The sequence below is a fragment of the Equus caballus genome, chromosome 14 (genome assembly GCF_041296265.1).
Source record: "Equus caballus isolate H_3958 breed thoroughbred chromosome 14, TB-T2T, whole genome shotgun sequence".
Classification (NCBI taxonomy): Eukaryota; Metazoa; Chordata; class Mammalia; order Perissodactyla; family Equidae; genus Equus; species Equus caballus.
Genome location: NC_091697.1, coordinates 57413079 through 57439402, shown reverse-complemented (window position 1 = coordinate 57439402; position 26324 = coordinate 57413079). Strand labels below are relative to the sequence as shown.

Sequence of the window (26324 nt, the reverse complement as noted above, 5' to 3'; positions counted from 1 at the left end):
TGCAAAACAACCTTCCCCAGGTTTAGGAGACCCACTGCTCTGAGTGGGAAAAAACAAGAGTGTGTTCTAGAAGGGAACAAACCCTCCTAGCCACTTTGGGAAGCGCGGAGGAGCTGAGGCAGACCATCTTGCCTCCAGATGTTCTGAGAACCCAGAACCATCAAGACTGATTTGTTTGTGGCTGGAGGGCCTGGGGTAAAAAGGGCAGCCTCGGGAGCCACCGTGGTACGCCCACATGCTCTCAGTGTCCCTCAGTAGGAAGCTGGGGACAGGGCCCTCCAAGCCCAAAAAATGGGGCTGGCAACAGGGACTGGCTAGCCCCTGCTCCCACACATCGCCCGCTGCCCCAGAGCCTTGGCCACTTGCACGACCAGCAGTGTGACTCACGTGAAATGGAGCATTACTGGACCTCCTACAGCCTCCACAGCTGAGGCCAGGGGAACAGTAACAGACAGCACAGAATCTTATTATAAAACATGGCTACACGTCCCCGTGGAGAAAACACGAGATTCTTACCCAGTGTTTGGTGAGAAGGATGAATCAAAGGTCAGCTTCAGTCCACGTGCAAGCTGAACAGAAAAGAAATTGGCCAGCAGGTTTAGTCACGAGGCAGGCCAGCAGATATCAATCAACAAAACGGTGTCTTTTTCGCGGGCGACCATTACCTGGTCTTCCACAGTAATCTCCGTGCCTAGTGTGTTGTCGGTGTTCCATTTCTCTGTAAACGTCAGACCATATTCGGTCCATCTGTACTTGGTTTCTAGACTGCCCGTCACTTTGGTGGTCTCAGTGTTGGCTGAACCTGAGCTTGTAAATTCCTTTCAAGGAGAGAGAGAGAGTCAGTGCCTGCACACCAGCCCTTCACTCCAGCCCGTCCCTTTATGCAGGAGGCGAGATTCTGAATGGGGAAAAAGCTAATTCTATAATTCAATTAGACACTTAAAGAACAGATGGGGCTAAAGGAGTCTGCTAATTAAAGGGATCTCATGGGACAGGAGATCAGAAGACAGCCTCCTTCCTGCCCTGTAACTCCTCAGTCTGGACAGGAAGGCAGCCCTCCTTCCACCCTGCCTCCAGCCTAGTACAGAGAAAAAGCATCGAGCTAAAGCTGACATGGCACGATTCAACCCCAAACTTCTTCCTCCCAACAATTACCACACACACAATCTAAAAGGGACTACTAGGATTTTTTTTCATTATGTGGCATTGAACACAGGTCAACTTTGAAATAAGAAACACAAGGAAAAATAAAACTGAGGCCCAGCCCATATTCCTGTGAGTGTTAACAGCTGCTGAATTGGGGACCTATTGGTGTGGTTCCCCGGACTACCCATCCCCCAGAGGATGCGATGAACACGAGAACCACAAACTGCCAGCGCGGACATGGCAGTTATTTATTATTAATCTACAATAAATACTCAGGCTCCACAGGAGTAAGACAACTTACCAGTCCATTCTCAGATTTTGTTTTCAAATCAAGTTTTATTAAGCCAAATCCTAAGGAAAGAAGAGGATAACTGTTAATAGGTTAAATGACTAACTCGAGAGCAGCATCTCTGCCTCCCTCACGCTGTTTCAAAATGCCACGAGTGCGGAGGACGCCCGTCTCCACTGCTGCCTGCCCATGTGCGAAGCTCAGGTGCCATAGAACAGTGCAGGCAGAGCAGGCTCAGGCTCCACCTGGGCCCCACCCGCGCTCCCTGTGAGTCTGAGAAAAAGGAGTGTGACAGCGTGGGCACGTGCCAAAGCTAAGGACGGGCTAAATTTAGAAATCACGCGCCACCGCAGCACACCTGCAGAGCTGCTCCACACCTGGGAGAGGGGATAGGAACGGCCAGGCCACTTGTCTGCAGCAGCTCACCAGCCTGCCCCTACTGGGTGCACAGCCAAAACTGCTTTACTAGCCATAGGAAGCTTCTCTCTTTTCCCTGACACGAAAGTTCTCAGAGTTGACTGACCCAGGTCTCGCAAGCTGTGATGGGTAAAATCCCAAACACGCCAACCCAGTCTGTGAGCTGGAAGGCCACTCCATGCACCACTCACCATAGCCCTTGGTGAAGACGTCCCTGGCGGATTTGCCAAGATCAGCGTAGGTGGGAGGCACAGCCATCTTCCGCTACAACAAAAGAACCAACAGAATAAACACGTTGGTAATTATGGAGATTACCATCAACTTTGCCAAGATTTCTCATCAATAAAAATTATTAGATATAACTGACAACCAATAACACTCATCAGCACTGAGGTCCAGGGACCTGATTCTCCCAGGGGTGGAGACAGACGCCTGTGCTGTCTCACACTTCTTTCTGTGGCCAGAGCTGAGACAGCCAATAAGTTTTTGTTGACAGCAGATCAGTCTGACTTTAGATCTCTTCTCCTTGGCATCCCCAGACAGTAGGAGTCAGTAAATATTTGCTGAATGAATGAATTGTCAAAGACACATTCCCATGAGCCAGCTACTTTACTGGATGGCAGGACTCTAGCCAATAAAACATATCTTCTTACAAAATGTTGACTGCTAGGGCACTAAACGCCCTGAAGAGAAATCAGAGCATTTCATGGCAACCTACTTTCCATATGGTTCTGATTTCATTCACTCAACAAATATCTACAAAGTACCTACTAAAAGTTGAATGGATCCAACTTTTCATAAAAGTTTTGCATTTTAGGGGACTCCACTTTTAAAGTATCATATTCCTAACAGAGTAAAACCTAACTAATTAGGCAGCTCTTCACATGGAAGGAAATGCAACCACATCCTCCCCCCCCAAATTTTCTTCAAATCGACATTTATTGAGCTCTAATGTGACTTTCTTTTTTAAAACAACTATCAAAGTACTACTTGGGATTGTTGCATACCACTAAGTCAGTCAACAAGCATTTATTAAGCAACTCAGTCAAGGCAGGCGAGTAATTCAAACAGTCCTTGCTAAGTACCACATGGCGGGCCTCAGAGGCTTTGCTTTGACACATTATGTACACACAATTAAAATCCTAATCCAGGACAGCACACGCTGTGTGCTCCATCGAGGAGGAGAAAGACCATGAAAAAGCACCATCTTTGGCATCTTCTCCGTCCTCAACATCATTTGCCTCTACTGGTCAGAAATTCAATTAACCCAAGGATGGTTCCATTAACTTTTAAAATACAGTATACCTAAATACCAAACTACATCCGCATACACCCCATCTAAAGTCACACACATCCACTCACACCCCTGCATGGCATGTTCTGGTAAGTGGGAGCCCACTAAAAAGTGGTTCAAGGGGGCCAGCCTGCTGGCGCAGCAGTTAAGTTCGCACGTTCCACTTCTGCAGCCCAGGGTTCACCAGTTCGGATCCTGGGTGTGGACATGGCACCACTTGGCAAGCCATGCTGTGGTAGGTGTCCCACATATAAAGTGGAGGAAGATGGGCACAGATCTTAGCTCAGGGCCAGTCTTCCTCAGCAAAAAGAGGAGGATTGGCAGCAGATGTTAGCTCAAGGCTAATCTTCCCCTCCCAAAAAAAAGTGGTTCAAGTGATACTAGGGGAACAATATCACAATTAAAAGCTGCATTCCTGACCAAAGCCCTAACTTCAAAGACATTGCAAGGAGCCCCGAGAATCAGTGAGCACACTGAAAAAGAAACAACTATAAACTCCCACAATCTTAAATTATAAAATTGTGCTCCAGGTCCTCTTTTACTTTCTTGAGAACTTTTGCTACTTCTGTCCCAACTCACTTTTGTGTGGGAGCCAAGAGGAGCAGCCCAGCGAGCTGTTTACGCTCTCCTATTTTTGTTGCTGTTGTTATTTCTTGCACATGATCGGGCTGGAACCATGGGCAGCTCAGTCTATTAGGGTCAGGGCACAAAGAACATGGGGGAAGATCCATTTTAGGCTGCCCCCACTGGTTCTTTCAAGTCTGGGAACTCCCCTCTCCCGAGTTTATCCCCTTCCACCCCAAACAAACCCCACAGGCACACCCACCCCAGGGACAGATGGCAACCCGGTCCTGGACCAGGTCCTCCAGAAATACCCGCTACCTAAGGCACATGCGCAGCATAGAAGGGCCTGGTCCCCTCCCAGGAGAAGCAATAAGACAGCCCTGGATGGAAGGGTGAAGTAATGCAGCCCCACGGAAACTTGCAGAACATCTCAGCCAAGGGCCCAGAACATCCTCCATCCCCGCCAGCACTAACAGGTATCAGTGGACAGAGTACCCCTCTTCAGCGCTGCCCCCTCCCCAGCTGGGCCACCAACTCAGCCCCAGGGTGAGGGGGAGAGCAGTCCAGCGGCACTATCTCTGGGTCAGCTAAGGCCTCCTTGTACCTCAGGGGCCAGGGCCCTCCCAAGGACCCTCCCCTGGCTCCAGGACTCGCTTCACCAGACACAAGCAGCTTTCACATCTGGACTGGCCCATCCCTCAGGGCAAAGGCAGAACACTCACCATTTAATGTTCCCCAAATACCCTCTCTCATCACTAATCCCCAAAACTGAACAAGCAAAGCCACCTGTCAAAAAACACCCCGCCCCCAGCAAACATCACCCCAAAGCACACAGCCACTAAGGAGATTACCATCCAAGGACAAGGGAGCTCAGATAAGGCCAGGCTCTCCCTGCGACTCCAGCACAGCTCCTGGCAGAGAAGATGCACAGGAACCACTGGCTGAGTGGAGCCAACTCCACTCCCAGACCTGAGATGACACCCGCCAAGGAGAACAGGAGGATGACTCTCCTCCCTAAAGGCCCCGGGCTGCTGTGCGGGTGTAGCTTCCCCTTCTGCCTTTTCTGCAGTCTTCCTCATCCCCACCATCCCCTGCTGCACTTATCTGATATGACTGAGGCAAGGCCTGAGGCAGCTGTGCCTCTGAGAACAGCTTTCTCACAACTGCAAACAGCACCCAGAAAATGCCCATTTTTACGTAGTTCTCAGTACCTGCTTCAAAAACATTTTTGTTGTTGTTGTAGAAATCATTGTAGAAAGAATGATTTTCAATCATGTTTTCTCAGACCAGGACTGGAGAGAGGAGAATTCAGCATTCTGCTTTCTCACTTAGCACTCTACCTGCCCTGGAGGCTGAACCCTGGCCCCCACCCCGGCCTCCATAGGGATCAGCTCCAAGCCACCCACCGTCTTGTCTCAACAGCATCCACCCCATGTGCCTTCAGAAGCCCAACCTCTAGAGGCTGAGCATGAAGCAGGGCCCTCTGACATGGGCAAGGCATGTAAATCACATGGACAGATGTAAAGCACAAAGCTGCCTGGGGAAAGCAGGGCCCAGGTCTCTGCCTGGCTGACGGCTTCAAGGCAGAGCCCGGGAGCATGGCTCCCAAGGATAAGTGGTAAGCAAGGGATGGGCAGGGCCAGGCTGAGAGATGTACCTGCGGTCAATGACGACTTTGAGAAGGACCAATAAGTCACACCAGGATACAGGAGACCCTGGTTCTCCTCCACTGCCTGCCGGCCTACCTACCCAACCATTCCCTGGCTGACCTTGAACAGATTATGCAAGCTCCACTCCAGCTGAGGAATGAAAATCCAGCCCATACTGGAAGCCTGAGGGGAGAGATAGTATATCGCCCAGCATGGGCTGTGCAACACTTACATAACCTCATCCTGGGGGGACATATCCTCCTTGACTAATCAGCTGCATGGCAGTGACAGCTGCTCTGCTCCCAGCGCTCCCCAACTACCTCCACAAATGCACACCTACCCCCAAATCACACCCTTGAACTCAAAGCATCCCAGAGCCTGTCATGCATAAATTTATCCAAAATATGGAAAAAGCTGTGTGTACAAAGATGCCAAAGCCTGATACATAGTAGACATTCAACATAAATGTCCGTTCAATGAGGAAATGCCCAACGAACATCAAAGTATTTTTATAGTAGGAAAAGAAAAAGAAACTTAGTATCTGATAATAGGGACCAGGTAAATGACAATGTAACCAGGAAGCAGGAGCTCCCTGGGCAGGGAGGCTGCAGCACCACCAGGGATGGGGGCAGGGAGACCCATGACTAGCACCCCCCACCCACACCTCGGCCTAAGGGGAGCTGAACTCAGGCTGAGGAGACCCAGTGCCTTCAGAAGTGAGCACCGTCACCCCTGACCTCAGAACCAAGCCGGGACTTTATTCTAAGGGCCTTAGGGAGCCATTTGAGAGTACTGACACATCTGTGTTTGGGAAGCTCACTCAACCAACAGATTGGCAAGAATGTAAACGGCAATATCTACCGTTGGTGTGGAAAACGGCCACTCCCGTTCACGCTAAGTGGGAGTACTATATAAAGTACAGCCCTTTTGGAGCCAATAGCTGGGCAGCATCTAAGTGGGCACGCATTAACCCCAGTGGGGCAATTCTAAAGCTAGGAACCCACTCGACAACAGCACCCAAGGCACCCCAAGACATGTATACAAGGATGCTCACTGCAGTGTTATTTGCAACACAAAACCCAGAAGCAACCTAAAGGTCCAACAATAGGGAAATGAATAAGAATTAAGGTACTTGCAAACTAAGGAGTACCACGTGGCAATCAAAAAGAATGAGGTGGATTTATATGAAGTGGCATAGAAAGCTACCTATGACAGCGTGAAACGAAAAAAGCAAGTCAGAGAAAATTTGCAATTCCAAGTAATTAGAGGAAAACTTTTTTAAATACACATCTTCATATGTTCACACATTTGTGAATGGATGGCAAAGCATGTGGAAGGATACGAGCCAATCAGCAAACTGTGGCTGCCTCGGAGCTGCTTCTAGAAAGGAAACGGGGTCTAGGGAAGGAGTGGAGTTAGAATAGGCTTCTCATGTTGTATTCTACTTCATTCTTTAAGTTGTTTGTACACAATAATCTTTTTTTTAAGAACAGAAACTTTAAAAATCCAACCCATATGTCTCAAATTGAGTCATATCGCCTTTGTGATGCTGCAACAAGTCACATTTTAAACCGCTGTTGCAGTAGAGGTGGCAGAAGGAAAAGCTATCTACAATGTTTCTGTACAGTCACACATCCCTTAATGATGGGCATACATTCAGAGAAATGTGTCATTAAGCAGTTTCGTCCCTGTGCGAACATCAGCGAGCGTGCTCACAAACCTAGGCGGCACAGCCTACTGCACACCTGGGCTCTCTAGTGCTAATCTTATGGGACCACAGTCGTATACACAGTTCATCCTTGACCAGGACATCACTATGTGGCATGTGACTGCACCGGTTCCAAGAGCAGATTCAAACTACACTGAGATGACAGGGTTAACAGGCAGGGCCTGTGGGGGGCACATTCTACTCCCAGGTGACCAGCTACGGCTTTGGCAACCCTGCCCAGAAGGCAGGAGCTGGGCAGAGCTCCTGAAATCACCTGAGGCACTTGTTCAAAGGCCTCCTTCCCTCCCTCTCAGCCTTTTGTCACCTAACAGGCTGGGCAGTCCTCAGATGCCACTGAGAAGAGTGGGCTCGCTCCCCGCATCAGGCACCTACCAGAACCCCCACTTTGAAGCAGGCTGTTTTCTCTGCAGAGGCTCCCTCAGAAGGATCCAGACAGGAGAGGCTTGATGCCCCTAGAGAGCCAACAATCACTGCGATGGTTGACACAGGTAGCAGGGTGGCTACGGGTCCCCAAGGCTCAGTTAGGAACAGCTAAGAGGAAAAGTCATCTGAACACAGGTAACCTCCAGTGGGTTGAGAGACAACATCTTCAAGGGAAGGGTATAACAGGGTCAGGACCTAAACACCAGGAGCCACCTGCCACAGCATCTCCCAGCCCATCCGGTGCTCAGGCAGCAGGCACTGGGTGGGGCTACAAGCCTGGCAGAGGTTCTATCCAATGCCAGCCCTTACCAGCTGTGTGTCTTTGGACACAGCACTTAAAACTTATGCTTCCAGGGCCTCATTTTGCTCATCTATAAAATGCAGCTACCAACAGTGCCTTTCTATCAAAGATAGTGAAAGGACTAAGTAAGTTAAACAGGTAAAGCATGTAGAAATGTCTGGCACTCAGTTAGTGCTCAATAAGTGGCAGTGGTAACCACATGATTCTGGATATTCTTGGTTTGCCCCTCCAGATCCACTTTCCTCCTCCACCCTGCTCTGAATCCCAAGAGCTGATCATTATGGACTGTTATCAGTGGGCTACGGTTGGGCTCAGCCAACAGGACGTACCAGCAGAAGATGGGAGAGTGAGGTTGGAGTACTCATGCCCCAGGCCCCCTCTCTGCTGGGCCTCAGGTGGGCAGTGACTATTTTCCTCTACCCAAGGCCACAGCTCATGCCAAGGGGTCTCCTCTCGGTTCCAAAGGACCCAGGGACCACACCCCTTGTAAGGTGCCCCACACCCTGACCACACCCCTTGTAAGGTGCCCCACACCCTGCCCACACCTTTGCGAATGATCCCTTCATTATGCTTTCTTTGATTACCCTGCAGGAGAGTGCATCTGATTCCTGCAACGACCCCAACCAACACAGCAATCATCACCATCGCCACCCTGGATTCCCCTTAGGAAGGAAGAATGCAGGGAAGCCTTTGGCTGTGCTGTTTTTCTAACACCATTCTAGGTGGTTTGTCAGGGCAGAACTGGGCCAGCCCTTAGGAGGAGCATCAGACCAGTCAGAGACTAGAGCAAAAGTACCCGCCCTAACTCCAGGGACCAGGAAAAGCAACTTCCCCAGCAGGGAGCCAGCCCAGCTCTACAAGCCAGTGTGTGGGGCCAACACATCAGGAGCCTCCCCACACACCCCCACTGCACACCTTCTCACCAGGAAGAGGCAGCCCAGGAGAACAGCCCCTGGTTGGGTCTCCAGGATGCTGGCAAAGCCAATGCCCACGCTCTGCTAGTAGGTCTGTGTTCCCAGTGCAGCTGTTCCCCACTGCTCCCCTCCCCCCTGCCAGGACAGTCTCACACGGGGTAGCCGAGCTTTCCAGGCGTTGCTTCTATTTTAAAACACCCTGGAAGCTGGGCCACCACCATTACAGCCTTCCACAAGCCTCAAAAGAATGTAGTTGACTTGGGGGCAGCCTGCCCACCACCCATCAAGGGGGAAGGCCTGGGCTGGCAGGTAGCATGCCAAGGTCCAGGTCCCAGGCACATGCAGGGCTCCTGTCCGACCTCAGGCACCTCACTCACATTCCCTGAGCCTCGCTGCCTGGCTTGACCCGGGGGGCTTAAAATAAACAGTGCTTAGACAGGTAGACTCGGAAGTCAAGCAGACTCGAGTTCCAATCCTACTCCGCCACTCTCTGGACATGTGACTTTGGGCAAGTCACAACCTACCTGCACCTCATTTTTCTTCAGCTCTAATAAGGGGAAAGAGTACCTGACTCAGCACCACCACGAGGGCTGAATTAGATTGTTAACATAAAACGTGTAGTACAGTGGCTGGTACCCAGTAAGCACGCAATAAACACAGTATTTTATTACAGTCTTTCATTTTATATATTTATTATAATTATGGCTGCCGTGCTGGTTGTCAAAAGGTCACTCTGAACCACAGGGTCCAGAGTCCTCCCTGACCATAATGAGGTATTGTTTAGCTGAATATTGTCCAGCCAGGTCCTGGAAGACGGCCTCCCACCTTGTTCCAGGGAAAACTGACCCTTCTCCTGATAAGACACCCAGCGCCACTGTCCTTGCAACAAATAGGGGTGACTCCACTGACCGCCGTCCACTGATAGCCGGTCCACACCCAGCCACGCACATGCTCACTCTGCTCAGTGTGAAAGAGTAATGCTTCCCCTCTGAACAGCAAATTCTACTTTTCAAAAGGCATTCACATCTATTAGCTCCTCACCGTGGCCCTTGGGAGTGGCGACTGCAGTGTGAAAGCACCAGAACTGGAGAAAGCCAGACCTAGCCCTGAATCCCAACTCCACCCCTGCTGAGCTATGTGACCTTGGGGTGCTGACTTCACCTCTCTGTGCTCAAGCCTCCTGACCCCTGAAATGGAAACAGCACCTCCCTTCCAGGGCTTGTAGGAAAGTGGATTCAATGTCACAGAAGACATGTCAAGCCCCCAGGAGGGTGCTGCGAAGGCCCTCAATAAAGAATGACTGTCAGGATGACGATCACATTTTTATAGGGGAGAAACTAAGGAACAAGAAAGTGACATGACCTGTACTAGACCCTGTGGCTCATGTCAGAGCTGTGTTGTGAGCGCCATCTGCTCTCCAGGACTCTTTCCAGCATGGTTCTGGGTAAAGGGTGTGGATTCCCGCCAACCCCCCACTCCCTGAGAGCAAGCAGTGAAATGCAGGAGTGCGCCCCGCCAGCCAAGGATCCCAATGCTCACCTTTCCTCAGGGGCTACCAGAGGAGTCTGTGGGGAGCCCAAGGCCACAGACCCCCTGAGCACCCGGAGGGGCTGCCTGCAGGCTTTGGTTAGCTCGCAGCCACACACACACCTCTCTCAGTGACGATCCCCAAGGACGTCACACTGTGAGAAACGCCATCAAGGGTGAAGTGGACTTCAGTGCCTCAGGAGCATCTAACTGGTAAAGGTGGGGGTGAATGTCCCTCATTACCACCAGCTTGGAGGTCACTGTCCACATCTGCCTAGTGTCCAGCAGGACCAGAGGCTCACAGCAATTCCTCACCATATGGTCCCCCTGCGCCCCTGGGTTTGTGTCTACAAACAGCCCGTACCTACAGAATAGCAGAAATAAAACCAAGTAACCAACTGAGAGAGCAGCCCCCGTGCCCAGGGAAAGCACTTTACTGAGGACAACTCCAGCAGAAGCCATCGACCCAGCCACCTGCAGAGAGGGAAAAGGCACCAGGCCCAAGGCCTTTAGGAGAATCCCATTCACCCAGGTCACCTCCCCTGCAAGCCCAGAAACACCAGTTCCACAAGTTCCCCACAGGACCTGGAGAGTCATAGAATGAAGATAACGTGTTTAAAGCAGCTATTTCAAAATCAGGAAACAGTCTGCCTCTCACTGCTCCAGGGATGTACATACAGTTGCAGCTCTCAGATATCTGTGATTCTCCGCTAGGCAAGGCTATTTTTTGGAAATGAGTGAGATGTGTGCGTCCCTCAAAAAGGATGTCCAGGATGAAGGGACCGTGGCCCAGGCCTGCAGCCACTATATATGCCCATCCAATAATTCCACAAATACCTAATGGGCACCTCCTATCAGTCACATGCTGGAATGGTAAAACCACCCTCTGTCAATAAGGGCAAGGTGACTCTCAGACAAAAAGCAGGAGTGCACTTCCGCCCCCAGACCCTTCTCCAGGACCTACTGTGTGCCAGGTGGCACTACCCGAGGCACTGAAAACAAAGCTGCAGAGGGCTTAAGCCTGACCCTGGAGGAACTCAGTTCAGAGCTGACTGGAGAGACAGGAGGCAGGCCCTGGGCCATGTGCCCTGGCCCTGTCAACAGCACATTAGGCCAAGGAGGAAATCATTTCCCTATTTCCTCTGGAGAGGGGAGGCTGGTCAAGGGGATGGGGACTCGGGCGGCACAGGCCCAGGCTTAGCCCAGGTCTGCACCCACACTCAACTTCCTGCTCCAGCCTCACCTTGTCTGTCCATAATCATAAAGGATTTCTCATGAATTATCTGAAAGTAACTCAATGCCTGGCACACAAATGCTTAATAAGAATGCGTAAAATAACAGGGGCTGCATTTACTGAACTCTTTCCAGAACACCACCGTGGAGCAAAACTGTCTGCGGGGGATGGGCTTGACCCTTCCCAAACTCTCAAGGGTATGTTCCAAGGTTTCTACAGAGGCCTTCTCGTTGCCAGACCCTGTTCTAAAGACTTCGAGTTAATCCACTCATTTTACTCTTCCTAAAACCCAATGAAGGAGAGGTATAATTGCTCCCGTTCTACAGATGAGAAAACTGAGGCTTGGCATCTTCGGAGCTGTGTGACCTTGGACAGTCACTAGGGCTGCAGGCCTCCAATCCAGACGGCTCTGAAACTGGCTCTGAACCAGTTTCGTGAATGCACTGCCGCATTTAGTAAATGAATGAACGATCAAATCAGAAATCCATCTCAAGGCCAAGGAGGCCAAGTCCCTCCCCGCGGGGCCTCCTCTGCCAAGGCCTAACCTCCTGCCCAGGCCCCAGCCCCAGCCCCTGCGGCCTAAGTCGACTCTCGGCCTCCCGTTCCGCCCCGGAAGGCGCTGGCACGCGCGGACAGTGCTGGGCACCAGCTGCCCCGGGCGTGGACCGGACAGGACGTGCGGGGCCACGGTCGTCACATGGGCTCATCCCCACGGGGACGCTGTGTCCCGCAGAGGTCCGAGGGCCGGGTCGGGCCGGGCCCGGCGAGCGTGGGTAGTGGGCAAGTCCCTGCCTGACCGGCGCTGGCGGCATCGAGGGCCTGAGGGCGCCGCCGGGGAAGGTCACCTAATCTGCAGGCGGCCCAGCCTCCACGCGGCCGCCTGTGCCCTTCCGCCCGCAGGTCCCCGCGGGCTCTGGCCCCCAGCCGCAGGCGCCTCCGGATGTGCGGCCTCCCGCTCCCCTGCCCGGGCCCGCTCGCCGCCCGCCCGCGCGGCCTGCTCGGCCAGCCGCTGACCAGCCAGCCCTGCACGAGCCGCGCCCGCTCCCGCTCGCCCTCGGGCCCGGCCCGGGGACCCTCGCCCGTTCCCCGCTACTCCTCCCCCTCAACTCCCCAGGAGCCCGGCCCGCGGCCGGGACGCAGGCAGAGCCCAGGCCCCTCTCCTGCGCCTACCTTAGAGGCGGTGGCGGCGGGCTCGGCGGCGGCTGCGGCGGGGGTGCAACGCGGGGCGCGGAGCTCGGAGCGAGCACTGGGGCCGAGGGCGGGGCGGCGCGGACGGCGGCGGCGCGGACCCGCCCCGACCCAGCGCGCCGGCTCCAAGAGCTCCGCCCCCACGGCCCGCCCTGGACGCAGCCCCGGCCGGGCCCTGGGTCCCTTCCAGCTCCCGAGTCGCCCTCTTACCTTCCCGGATCCCGCAGTGGACGCGTGTACCCACGGGCGTGTGCGGGCACGAGGGAGTGCCTGCGTGCGCCCGGGCACGGGGCGCTGACGTGCGCACGATGCGTGCGTGCGCAGGGACACGTGTGTCCAGCCTTTGCTGGAAATCCCGCCTGGTGGAAGCTTTCGAGGAGGGGGGTCTTCCGGTTAGCTGAGCGGTGGCCCGGGGTCCCCTGCACTCAGAGAAGACGGGCGGGGTCCTGGGCCTCCTGGCTCGGCCTCGGGGTAGGAGACAACCCTCCCCTCCTCCGGGAGTTGATGTGGCGGGTGGCGCTGGACCAAGGCCTAAGCCTGGGTGGACGAGGTGATCCCGGAGTCCCCCAGCAAAGCCCGCGCGGGGTGTCAAATCGGGCTCCGAGCCCCTGGGGCAGTCCCAGGCGCGGCTGGGGGCCTGGGCGCCGGAGGCGGCTCGGACACAGGGCAGCAGCCACGACTGTTGCTCCTCGGCTCCTGGCTCCCGATTCGGTGTTCCGGCGCCTCAGACCCTTCCTCACGCCGGGCCCGGCGGTGGCCGGGGCGAAGCGCCGAGAAACCCCACTGTGCGCTGAGTTTGCGTTCCAATTAGCAGTTTTCCCCTGTAGCGAAGCTGCAAGCAGCCATTTTCGGAGTTTTTGAGAAGCGAAGAAAGTAAATTGCGTTTTGCAAGAACGTCCTCTGCTGGGTCTTACGGCGCGCCGAGGTAACGCAGGTTCGGACTAGCCGGGGGCCGCTCCGGGAACCCGCGCCCTGCCGCGGTCTGCTTCCCGCGGAGCTCGGGGAAGGCGCGTGGAGACTCCCCGCTAGCCCTAAGCGGTGATCTCCTTCACCACTGCGTGTCTCCGGCATCCCGGGCGAGGCCCACCCCAAGCCGACTTGGAGGATGAATGAATTCGTGGCTGGATGCAGATTCTGCACATCCTTCGCCTTCGGCCAGCAAACTTGCTCCAAGACTTAAGGCGGCTAAGACCCCGTGGAGGAGGCGCCAGGATGCTCCCTCACAACCACCTGTGGCGCAAATTAAAGAAAGAGGCAGCTGGGGCGAGCGAAGAGGCAATCAGACAGGCTGCTGGAAAGAGGCGGCAGCTTAAATGGGAAAGTGGCAACTGGTGTTTCAGTGGGGGCGGGGTGCTGAGAAGGAGGGGGCTTACGGGCGGAGTGCGGACAGGGTGCCCTGGGCCCTGTAGGGGGCTCAGGTCTGACTGAAAATGTGAGGAGTAGTCCCTAAACTCCTTGAGGTCCCGGAGAGGGGAGGACCGATGCTAGAATTCTCCCCAGGCTCCTAAGCTGCTCCATGGCTTACTGGGGACTCGAGACTTCCCCACCTGGCCGTCCCCACCCCGCAGAGGTCCCAGTCCACTCCTGGAGAGGGTCGGGCAGGGAAAGCCACTGAGTCACCCATGAGTGCAGTGAGGCAGAGTTGGGAGGACAGGACCTCAGGGAGGCAGGGCAGGACCAGGTGCCTCTGCGGGAAGATGGGGCTCCGGAAACCTCCCACAACCTAGGAGCCGACGCTGCGTCCAGGGTCAGTGATGCCCAGAGTGCTCCCTCCCCTCCACCCCTCCCTGCCACCTCACCCTCCCCCCCCCCTTTTCATGACCCTTAACCTGGGCCTGAGAGTTCCCCATGCCCCATCTGCTCTGAGTCCCTTCTGGGGCTCACCCAGGTGCTGCGTTCAGATTAATCACCTGAACGCCTTTTACTGGCTGTGATCCTGAGCAACGGGCCTAACCTCTCGGCTTCAACTTGGGAGGATTACTGTGAGTTAAAAATGGGACACTTAACAAATAAGCACTCAGAAAACAGTGAAGAAATCAGGCGGGACAAGGGAGCCCTCAGGCCCTGGTGTTGACCCCTCCCCACCACAGCCCTGAGGCGAGAGCTGAGCAAAGACTGCTTGTCACACCCGGCTTACCAACCCCACCCCCAAGCCCCGCCTCCACTCTGTCTGCCACCGCTGATTGGGCTGGGGCGGACACCTGACCCAAGCCCAGCCAATCAGGTCCTCTCTTGCAAATTTGAAGAAACCCAGGCCGGGTCCAATGGTTTTTCTTTGGGGGAATGAGTCTTCGCCGCCGCCGCCTCTTGTGCACAAGGTTCGATGGAGCTGACTCCGTCCCTGACTCAAGGGCTGTTCTTGGGGTGGCGGGGTATTGAAATACCTCCTTTTTCTAAAAGCGAAGCCAGCCCACAAAAGAAAGTCAGAGACCGGATTCCTCGGACATCATGCCCTGGGATCTATCCATATCTCAGCCTACCCCCTGTGCTTTCCAGCCATCTGTGCTGAAATATTCACTTTTTGCTTGCTCCAGTTTGGATTAGGTTTCCTTCCAGGTCCTAACTCAGTTCACCTTCTCTCTTCAAGCAGAACAAGGTACAACATCCAGGGGAAATGAGATTCTTGTTTTATTTTTAGTATTGGAATGGGTGACCAGTGTAAGAATATTTCATTTAGAGAAGTTCTTTCTTATGTCTAACTTACAGCCGTAGCTCTTCTACTATATTTAGCAAGATGAAAAGCAGCCAATCCTTCCTAAGAACCTATGTTGAAACACTTCCCGCCCTTCTCTTTTCAGGGCCAGAGGTCCCTGTACGTCTTTATTGTCTTTGCCAAATAACCAGAACCTGAAGATGAGGTCTGTGAAAGTAGAAATGGAAGATGTAATTTATATAAATTAATTTTTAAAGAGAAAAATATTCTGCTTGTAACCAGCATGAATGAATGGGATTATAAAGCTGAATTTTCATAAAACCTAACCTTTCTAACCATTTTCCAGACTAAAGCCTGGGTAACGGGAGTCAGTAATGAGGGTTCATAGTCAAGAATCTCAGCCACTCTCCTCACGTTGTACCCTGACATTCATCATCCAGGGAAGGACCTGGCCAGGCCTCCAGGTTGTGCGTGACATGGAGAGCAGAAGTCAACAGGATGGAAACCATCCCAAGATAAACACAATAAAAATTTTTCTCCTGCATATCCAAACACATGAGTTGTCCTAGATCTAAAATAGTCCCAAGAAGTTCCAATATCCTATCCATGTTTTTTAAAAATTATATATACATACACCCAGAGAGAAATATTGGAAAGAAATGTATTAAGTAGTAATGAAAGTGGTATTTCAATTTATGGAATGATGAGTGATTTTTTTCCTTCAGTTCTTTTTATATTTCCCATACCTTTAATATAAAAAGAGACAACCTTTTTTTTTTTCTTTTTATGAGAGCCAAATGAGGTGGATCAGGAGAGGTTGTGTAAACTGACACAATCTGGAAAGCAATTAGGCAATGTGTAGAAAGAATCATAAACCTGCTCCCTTTGACCTGTTCCTGGGACCTATGCTAAGGCAATCGTCCCGAGCACGGGGTGGGGAACACTGGCTTCAGGAAGCTGTACAGCAGCCCAGAGTGGAATGCAGCCTGGTTTCCAGCTTGAGCAAATTGAAGCACATCCCCTCTATGGAGCATTGACAGCCTTGAGGAAAGAAGGTTACAAAGACTTCCTGAGGGGACCATTTCTGCCACAATGCTAACTGAAGGCAATCATATATTCCGTATCACTGCAAATATAACTTTAAAAACTATAGAGACACACTATGGTAGAAAGAACAATGACCTCCCAAAGATGCCCACGTCCTGATCACCCAATCCTATACAGATGTTACCTTACATGTCAAAAGGAACTTTACAGACGTGATTATGTTAAGGATCTTGAGATGGAGAGATTAACCTGGATGGTCCAGGAGGACCCAATGTAATCACAAGGATCTTTCAAAGAGGAAGACCAGAGTCAGAGTGAGAGAGGTGATAGAACAGCAGCAGAGATGAGAGATTGGAAGATACTCCACTGCTGGCTTTGAAGATGCAAGAAGGGGCCACGAGCCACGTGATGCAGGCAGCCTATAGACGCTGGAAAAGGCGAGGAACCTGATTTCTCTCCTCAGGACCTCTAGAAGGAACCAGCCTTGCTGATGCCTTCACTTTGGCCCAATGAGACTGATTTTGGACTTCTGACCTCCAGAACTGTAAAATAATAAATTTAAATTTAAGCCACTAAGTCTGTGGTAGTTTGTTATAATAGACATTGCTATAAACGATTTGTTAGAACGGTGTCTAAGTCAGCTTGGGCTGCTATAGCAAAATACCACAGACCGGGCGGCTTAAACAGCAGACATTTGTTCCTCACGGTTCTGGAGGCTGGAAATCCGAGGTCAGAGTGCCAGCATGGTCAGCTTCTTGTAAGAGCTTTCTTCCAGGTTATGGCCTCAGGGTCTTCCTTGGTGTGTGCTGGGCGGGGTGGGGGGGGTGGGGGTGGGGGGGGGGGCCGGTGACGAGGGACAGAGAGAGAGATCATACTAAAATCATTGAAGAAAAGAGGCAGGGATTTCTGCTGTAGAAAACCACCTGCGATTTGGATTGTGCACCTTCCTGTTGTCTTGTGGCCAACCCAGGTCCAGCTCTGGTTCTTGTAAGGTCCCCTGGAAGGGACACCAGTGTGTGCGCACGTGCACCTGGGTGTGGGTGTGTGTAGGTGAGGGTGGCAGTAGAAATGACCTGGGCTGGAATCCTTCAGAGACCTCGGAACCAAGAGAAGGCAAGAGTTTTTCCTTTGCTCAGCATGTGCCGGCTCCTGAGGAAGATGAAGAAAACCAGGGGAAAATTCAGCTAGGATCTCCTTTTATTGCAAGGGACAGGGAACCCATTTTCCAGCCCACCCCCCGCCAGTGAGTGGACACATGCAGTTTGCCCTGAAGACACATATGGAGCTGCCTCTCCCCTTTGATTTGCATTCACTGCCCAAGGATCTGGGACCAGGGCCTCTGCTAACAGGCACAACTTGGTTTTTTATTTTTTAAAATGTAGGTGAAGTCAGATGGAGTTAAAATGGCGTAGTGTGTGGTGCCAACCTGGTAGGGCTACCCAGGGATGCTGCCTTCCAGGCACTGTGTGTCCAAGCCTGCCATGTAGGGTGGCATGGTTTACACACTGCACAAGCACAGGCCAAGGGCATGTGTGGGGCTGAGATCCTGTCCATGCATGGCTCACGAAGCCTTGGGTCCTGACAAGACTGTGTCAGCCACAAGGATGGGACTGTGTTTCTGCTTCTGGGCACCTTTTCACAGTCTGTATAGAGGTGTCAACTGCCAGCCGAGGCCCATGTGCTCCTCTGCCAGGCACACTCTTCCACCGATTTTTCCCACAGCTGGTGCCTCTCATTCTCTAGGCTCAGCTTAAATGGGACCTTCTCAAAGCTGCCTTCCCTGTTGCACATCTAAGGCAAGTTCTTTTCTCCCCTCCGTCCTTACTCTGAGCTCAGCCTTTTGTTTCCTCCATACCATGCAGCAGCCTTAAACATTACTTAATAGTTGGCTTGGTCTTTATTATCTGTCTCCCCGACTAGAATGAGTGCTGATCACGTCACAGGTGTTCAGTAAACGGTGAACAAATGAATGACTGAAGAGATGGTGAGTGATGCCCAGCATAAAGGGAGGCAGCTGACGAAGTGGCTCACGCTCCTCTATGCTGGTTACACACCTTGGGAACAAGTGTTCTCTGTCCTACAGCCCAGACATCTAGGAATTGTGCTTCACGGCTTGCCAAACCTCCAGGAAGAATGGTCTTGCTGTGGGCTGGGCACTGTTTAATCTGCCTGTGTAGTAAAGAGTTTAACCTCACCCAAAGAGAGGTCCAGCCTTTGCCCTTGGCTTCTGGAAAGTACTCTCTAAGCCCTGGCAATGTCCTGCCAGATAGGAGTATCTTTATTTAGGGTAGGGACTGGCCACACTGGACAAACTAACAATGTCATTTAGGGTGAGGGCTTGAAGTCACACAGTATCAGCAGGACCTCCAGAGCTACTGGACAGTTGACTACAGAGCCGTGATAAATCTCTGGACATCAAGGTTCGGGTGAACTTTCCTGGTGGGCAGTATTCCACATGTATTGTCACACATCGTTGCTAGAGCAGTTAACACTGTCTGGGACTCCACTGAGAGAAGACAGCTGGAAGCTCCAGGTTTGGATTTTCCTGGACTCTGCCCCATGCATCTCATCGCTTGGCTGATTTTTTTTTTTTTTTAAGATTTTATTTTTCCTTTTTCTCCCCAAAGCCGCTTGGTACACAGTTGTGTATTTTTAGTTGTGGGTCCTTCCAGTTGTGGCATGTGGGATGCCGCCTCAGTGTAGCCTGATGAGATGTGCCATGTCTACGCCCAGGATTCCAACTGGCGAAACCCTGGGCCACCGGAGGGGAGCACGTGAACTTAACCACTCGGCCATGGGGCCAGCCCCCTGATTTTTTTTTTTTTTTTTTGAGGAAGATCAGCCCTGAGCTAACATCTGCTGCCAATCCTCCTCTTTTTGCTGAGGAAGATTGGCCCTGAGCTAACATCTGTGCCCACCTTCCTCTATTTTATATGTGCGATGCCACCACAACATGGCTTGATAAGCGGTGCACAGGTCCACGCCCAAGATCCCAACCGGCGAACCCTGGGCCACCAAAGAGCCTGCAAAATTAACTCCTACGCCACCGGCCGGCCCCATCTCTTGGCTGAATTTAGTCTCTGCTTTTTCCCTGTAATAATTCGCAATTGTGAGTGTAACCGCCCTCAGTGAGTTCTGCGAGTCCTTCTAGTGAATTATCAAACGTAAGAGTGGTCTTGGAGACCCTCACACTTGAGTTGGTGTCAGCAGTGGGGGAGGTCTTGTGGACTGTGCTCCCTCTCACAGCGTGCTTCCTCTACACCCACCCCCCCATACACGTACACACATGTACACTCTGTACAAAGAGGACTGGCTTCTCCTGGCTGCCCAAGGTCTGCTGTCAGGCCAAGCATCTGCCCTGGCTGAGATGGCACTGCCTACAGGTTCTTATTCCCCGAAGGCCTCCTCCAGGAACTGGAGAGAAGTTGCTTCCTCACTGGCCCCACCATCAGTGCCTCTTCCTCTGTCCTGGCCAGTGGGAAGGACTTTCTTTCCAACGTGGACAGTGACAGACAGACAGACAAAAAATTAGTAGCCACACTGGCTACTGAGCTCGAGTGTCCCTCCCACTGTCTCCACCACAGCCTCTCATGCCCCCCTCCACCCCCTTGACTTACTCTGGTCTTTGCTAGAGGAGAGATTGTGGCGGGTAGGCTGACCATCAGGGTTTTCTCTGGAAATGCCATAGCTTTCCTAAAACTTGTTAGGTCCCTCCTTCCTCTGACACCCACCATCTCCCACAGCTGCCGAGTGGAGACAGTGGAGCCACAGACGCAGCCCTTCCTGCCACAGCCAGCCTGGCCCAAGTCAGCAGCAGCCTCACATGCCTCTCGAAGTCGAGAAGTTTCAGGTTCAAATCTAAACTTAGCAGCCCTGCTGCTCTGGGATTACAAAACAGGTTCTTCCATGACTCTTACATAAGAAGATTAGGCCCCTTCTCCCTCCCTCCCCTGTCCCCAGCTCCTCTTCACCCCTGGGGAAATGCTTGCTGCTCCCTAACTGTGCTAAAAGGGCCCCATATCGAGGACCCACCTCTTCTCTCCCTAGCGCCAGACACAAACCTCGTAATTCCACACACAGGAAATCTGAAGAAGGAGAGAACCCAGTTTTGCTTCCTCTCTACCTGCTGTGGTTTAAGCATGATCCTGCCCAACCACAGGGGATCAGACCATCTGACCTCTCCATGATCCTGAGGAAGGTAAGGAAATATACCTCATTTTTCAGGGATTATGGGCCAGGCTGCTTGTTTACAAAGCCTTCTGGGAGAAATAAAGAAATACAGCTGCCAAGGTCTTAAGAGACACAAGGTGGTCTAAAGGAAAAACCAGCCCAAGAAAATCCAAACATCTGACACAGAAATGCAAAGGCGATGTTTTTTGTTTTTGGTGAGGAAGATTCGCCCTGAGCTAACATTTGTTGCCAATCTTCCTCTATTTTGTATATGAGCTGCCACCACAACATGGCCACTGACAGACAAGTGGTGTAGGTCCACACCCAGGAACCAAACCCAGGCCACCTAAGCAGAGTGCACCAGACTCAACCACTAGGCCACCAGGGCTGGCCCTAGGCAATGTTTCTTTTTCTTTTTTTTTTGAGGAAGACTAGCCCTGAGTTAACATCTGCCAATCCTCCTCTTTTTGCTGAGGAAGACTGGCCCTGAGCTAAGATCCATGCCCATCTTCCTCTACTTTATATGTGGGACGCCTACCACAGCATAGCTTGCCGAACTGGCGAACCCCAGGCCACCAAAGTGGAACGTGCGTACTTAACCGCTGCACCACCAGGCTGGCGCCTAGGCGATGTTTCTAAATGTAGTGCACAGGAGAATCACCTGGACTGCTGGGGACCCTGCAGGTGGTGGGGCCTCACCCCTCAGGGTTCTCCATTAATATTTCTGGGGTGGGGCCAGCAGGTGCATTTTTCACAAGCACCCTGAGTGATCCTGGAACAGCTCGCTCAGAGAAATGCTGTGACATTACATAACCTCACAGAAAGAAATTCAGGGTGTGGCTGCTCTGAACACCAGCTCCCTGAGGGGGTTAAAGAAAAGCAGTTCAGAATATTTTTATTTACATCCCTCTTCTTCAGGATCCAGCATCTGCGTGTTGTAAAAAGGGTGATTCTATTGGAAGATGATTCACTTTTTGCCCCACATCCTGTCGCTCCCACTCAGAGTTCATTCATCCAGCCAGTGTTCACTGCAGGTTGCTGTTTCCAGATGCTGCCTGAAGAACTGGGGATATAATATAATGGCGAGCAGAAACAGACACTGTCTCTTCCCTTGTGGAAAAGATAGACTTTGCTAAATCATCATACAAATAAACAAGGAATGATGAACTTTGATAAGTGTTATGGAAGAAAGTTTCTTAGAAACACTCATTCATTCAACAAATAGGTATTGGGCTCCTACAGTGGGCCAGCTACTCTTCTAGCTGTTGAGGACTCAGCAGTGAACTAAGCAGACACAGTGCCTCCCTTCTTGGTGCTTACTGGCTAGAGGGCAAGACTGACAACTAGCAAATAAACATGGACTGCCCTGTCAAGCACTGGTCAGCAACTGTAGGAAATTAAGGCGGGGCAGGGGTAGAGAGCAACAGGGGGTCTCCTCAGGACAGTCAGGGAGGCCTCTCCTTGCAGATGACTTTTGAGGAGAAACAAATGAAGAAAATGATGTGAGCAAGTGAATATTTAATGGACGGCTTGACCTGCCCTGAGAAAGGTGGGCACAGTGTATTGTCTGCAAATATGATGGCAAATTCCTCCCAACCACTCCTCCTATTAAGACTGGGTTGGCCTCAGGGCTTGCTCTGACCAACAGAATGTGGTAGAAGGGACACTGTGCCCATTCTGGGCCTAGACCCTAGAGGCCAGGCAGCTTCCATTCTCTCTTTCGTAGCCCTGGTCCCCTCAAATAAGAAATTCAACTACCCTGCTGGAGAGAGAGATCCAGCTGCCCTGCCACCCCCACCCCTACCCCCAGCAGCCAAGGTACCAGATATGTGAATGAAGCCATTTAGAACATTCCAGTCCTGGCCAAGCTCCCAGCTAAATGCACCTCCAAGCGTGACCCCAGGCAACACCACATGGAACGGGAGAACCGTCTAGCTGAGCCTTTGTGCTGGACCAGGCTTGGAATGAGGGTGGCTCAGACACTGGTGGGAGTGCAGTGGAGGTGAGGAGAGGATAAAGTAGACTGAGGAAGTAGAGCCTGTAAGACTCAGCCATGGAGGCGATGTTTCCGTCCAGATAACTAGGGGTTGGTGCTGTCCCTACTGAGCTGGGTGCACTGAGGAGGGGGAGGCGTAGGGAAAGACCGTGAGTTTGGGTTTAGCCATTGGAGGTGCCAACCCCCTGCCTTTTCCCACACCCCAGCCTGGGGGAGGGGGTTGCCTCTGGGATCACCACCAGTCTGGCCAAGGTGAGTGGCTGAAGAGTGAGAAGCTGGGCATGACTCCAACTCGCAGGGTCCCTGCCCTGACACAAATCTTTGAGGGCCAAGCCCCAAATCGGAGAGAGTTTAAAGAGGGGCCATGGTGTCTGTAGGAAAAAGGGAAAGGAAATAAATGAAGTTGACTTGATGTCTTCTTTAACAAGTACGTCATTAAACATTTGACCAAAAGATAGGAAAATGTCCCTTCCCACTGACCCTCCTGCTTGCTGAACACCCTGACTGGTTTTATTTGGGGCTTCCCTGGCCCAGTCTTGGGGAGAGGCCCTTAAGGCCAGGCCAACTGCAGCCCACTTGCCAGCCAAGTTGCTTTGCTGTCCCTGGGCTGGTTGAGCCCGGGGCGCACTCCCACTCACTCACCAACAGGTGGCAGCACACCCTGAGCCTGTGCCCCACAGGCTCTGAATAACAAATTCGCAGAGCTTTTCCTGGGTGTAAGACAGGCATCAGTCTCCCTCATTTACATCCTCGGCTCATCTTCATGCAAATATTTCAGGCCCACTAGAGTGCTGGGCTGGTTTTCTAACTCAGCTCCTGGGGCAATCCCCAGGGGGCATTTGGCAACATCTGGAGGGTTTTGTGTGGGTTTTTTTTGAGCTAACCTCTGTCGCCAATCTTCCTCTTTTTGCTTGAGGAAGATTGTTCCTGAGCTAACATCTGTGCCAATCTTCTTCTATTTTGTATGTGAGATGCCACCACAGCATGGCTTGATGAACAGTGTGTAGGTCCACACCCAGAATCCAAACCCAGAAACCCTGGGCCGCGAAAGCAGAGCACATGAACTTAACCACTAGGCCACTGAGCAGGCCCCTGGAGATGTTCTTAATCATCATAACAGGGGAGGATGTGCTATTGGCATCTACTGGTTAGAGGCCAGGGATGCTGCTAAACATCATACACAGGACAGCCCCCCACAACAGACAATTATCTAGCCCAAAATATCAACAATGCTGAAGTAGAGAAATGCTGATTTAATCAGATTCTCAAGAGGTGAAGGCCCATGAAGTCTTAGACATCTCTAGATCAGGGGCCACTGGACCAGGCTGATCCCCGGCCTCCCCTCTCTACCACCACCCACAGAAGGCTTCCCGTTGCCTCCTTTACTGGCAGCATCTCCCTCCTCCTTCCCTCAGACCTCGCCTCATTCGTGCCTCAGTTAACAGTTCCTGGGCAGCATGCATGTGCAAGGCACTGGGCTGGCCCTGGGTAGACTCTGGGCAACAAAAGCAGACACATCCCTGCCTTTCTTCATGGAGCTCATAGGCTACAGGGAGAGACAACGCATTTGCAGATGTGACATGTGCTATGTGGGCACAACCAAGGTGCTAAGCTTTAACCAAGAAGGTTGGAAAGGGCTCTGAAAAGGCATCAGTTAAGCTAAGATCTGAAGAAGGAGTCGCCCTCTTTTTACTGAAAAGACAATATAACCAACACTAATACATAACAACACTAGCATTTCTTTAAATTGCTCATAATCCTCTCCCCGCCCACCTGCCATAACTGCAACTCTGTTCTTTTTGTGTAATAATTAATCTCCAGACCTTGTCCATGCATTGCTACAGCATTTCAACCATCCCTCAAGTAGATATATTGTATCACGAGTTTTTTCTCCCGTGTTGCTATGCAGTTTGGTTATGATCATTTCTAACAGTGTTCAATGTTTCAGTATGGCCAGGATTTTCTAAGCAGTACCCCAGTTGTTCATTTATAGGCGAGAAGGGACATCCATGTAATCTAATAGAGCTTCAGGAATCATGCTCAGCTCAACAATTTCTCTGGCCTGGACTTGCCCTTTTCCCACTTCCATCCTGTGAGTGTCTACTGAGGTAGGTGGGATGGCCACCCTCTCATGGTGGGAAGGGACCACCGAGGTCAGTCAACCTGGTGGTGGGCAAACCTGACTGCACATCAGGGGTCATCAGGGAACCTCGATACAGTATGGATTCCTAGGCCCCGCCCCATATGCCCCATCAGGATCTCAGGCGTAGGCCAGTGTGGAGGGTTTCAAGTATGTCCACTAATTCTTTCACAATCCTCCCTTCAATAGATGGCTCCTAATTCCCCTCTCCTTGAATGTGGACCAGAGGGTTTAGTGACTTGCTTCTAAGGAAAACATGCAGCAAAAATGATGCCATGTGACTTCCAAGGCAAGTCAGAAAAGACATTGGAGCTTCTGCCTTGCTCTCTCTAGGATTACTCACTCTGAAGAAGCTGGTGGCCATGTCATAAGGACACTCGAGCAGCCCTGGAAGAGGCCCATGTTGGGAGGAGCCAAGTTCTCCTGCCAACAACTGTTCCAGTTTGTCCGGGACAGTCCTAGTTTTGCACTCAAAGTCCCACATCCCATGAAACCTTTTAGTCCTAGGCAAATGGAAACAAGTGGTCACCCTAACAGCCAGCACCAACCTTCCAGCCATGTGAGTGAGCCACCTTGGAAGCAGAACCTCCAGCCCCAGCCAAGCCTTCAGATGACCGCAGCCCTGACCGCAACTTCATGAGAGACTCTGAGCCTAATAACACAGCCAAGTCACTCAAACTCCTGACCTACAGAAAGTATGTGAGATAATAAAGGTTAATTGTTGTTTAAGCCACCATATTTGGGGATAACTTAATATGCAGCAATAGATCAGTAATATACCCAGGACTCTATATTTCATCACATTCCTGGATAATTTGGTCTATGAATCAGCAGATGTGAACCACGGATCTGGTCTCATTCCCCAAAGTAGCACTTTCCAATAGAAATTTCTGCAATGATGGAACGGCCATATATCTGTGCTATCCAATGTGATAGTCCATAGCCAACTGTGGCTCCTGAGCCTTAGAAATGTGGCTGGTATAACTGAGGATCTGAATTTTCTATTTGATTTTAATTTTAATAAATTAAACTTTAAATCTAAATAGCACACATGTATGATTCCATTTACATAACATTGTGAAAATGACAAAATTATAGAGATGGAAAACAGATTAGTGGTTTACAGGGGTTAGGGATGGTGGGGGAGAGGGTGGTGGCTGATTGTAAAAGGGTAGCAGGTGGGAGATCTTTGTGGCAATGGAATAGTTCCGTGTCTTGATTATGGTGGTGGTTACACATATCTACATATGTGAGAAAATGACATAGCACTATACACACATTGTACCAACATCAGTTTCCTGGTGTTGATATTGTGCAGTGATGTAAAACGTAACCACTGGGGGAAACAGGTGAAGGGTACATAGGACCTCACTGTACTATTTTTGCCACTTCCTGGAAATCTATAATTATTTTACAATAAATAAAATATTTTTAAATATGAAATGAGCATAAAGCACCAAATAGCACATGTCACTAGTGCCTACCACCTTGGACAGTGAGGTCCTAAATAATTCACAGATCCCCCTGCAGTATCTTCTGGTCATTGAGCGTCTGTTCAGAACTTCTAGTGACAGCAGACTCACCACCTCTCAAGGTTAAGTAAGCTCAGACTCGCAGGTTGAAACCAGCAGGTAGAAAAGCTT

General features: G+C 51.5%; 1 protein-coding gene and 1 long non-coding RNA gene across 6 annotated transcripts in view; one reads left to right on the top strand and one right to left on the bottom strand.

Annotated features, from left to right (window-relative positions):
- VDAC1 (voltage dependent anion channel 1) overlaps positions 1–26324 on the bottom strand; it is a 101787-nt gene that overhangs the window by 12906 nt on the left and 62557 nt on the right. For 2 of the 5 annotated variants that reach the window (XM_070234338.1, XM_070234339.1), the window contains exons 3-6: positions 2044–2116; positions 1448–1497; positions 666–818; positions 517–569 (exon numbers count right to left, since the gene is read on the bottom strand). In XM_070234338.1, the coding sequence (XP_070090439.1) occupies positions 517–569; positions 666–818; positions 1448–1497; positions 2044–2116 (329 nt within the window). Of the gene's footprint in view, positions 1–516; positions 570–665; positions 819–1447; positions 1498–2043; positions 2117–12657; positions 12855–12885; positions 13906–14585; positions 14655–26324 lie in introns of those variants that run through there. The other 3 variants (XM_070234341.1, XM_005599430.4, XM_023617695.2) reach the window with 3 other exon arrangements.
- LOC138917488 (uncharacterized) lies at positions 20291–25410 on the top strand. Its single transcript, XR_011425591.1, has 2 exons — positions 20291–20573; positions 25015–25410. It is a non-coding gene; the product is annotated as an uncharacterized lncRNA (long non-coding RNA).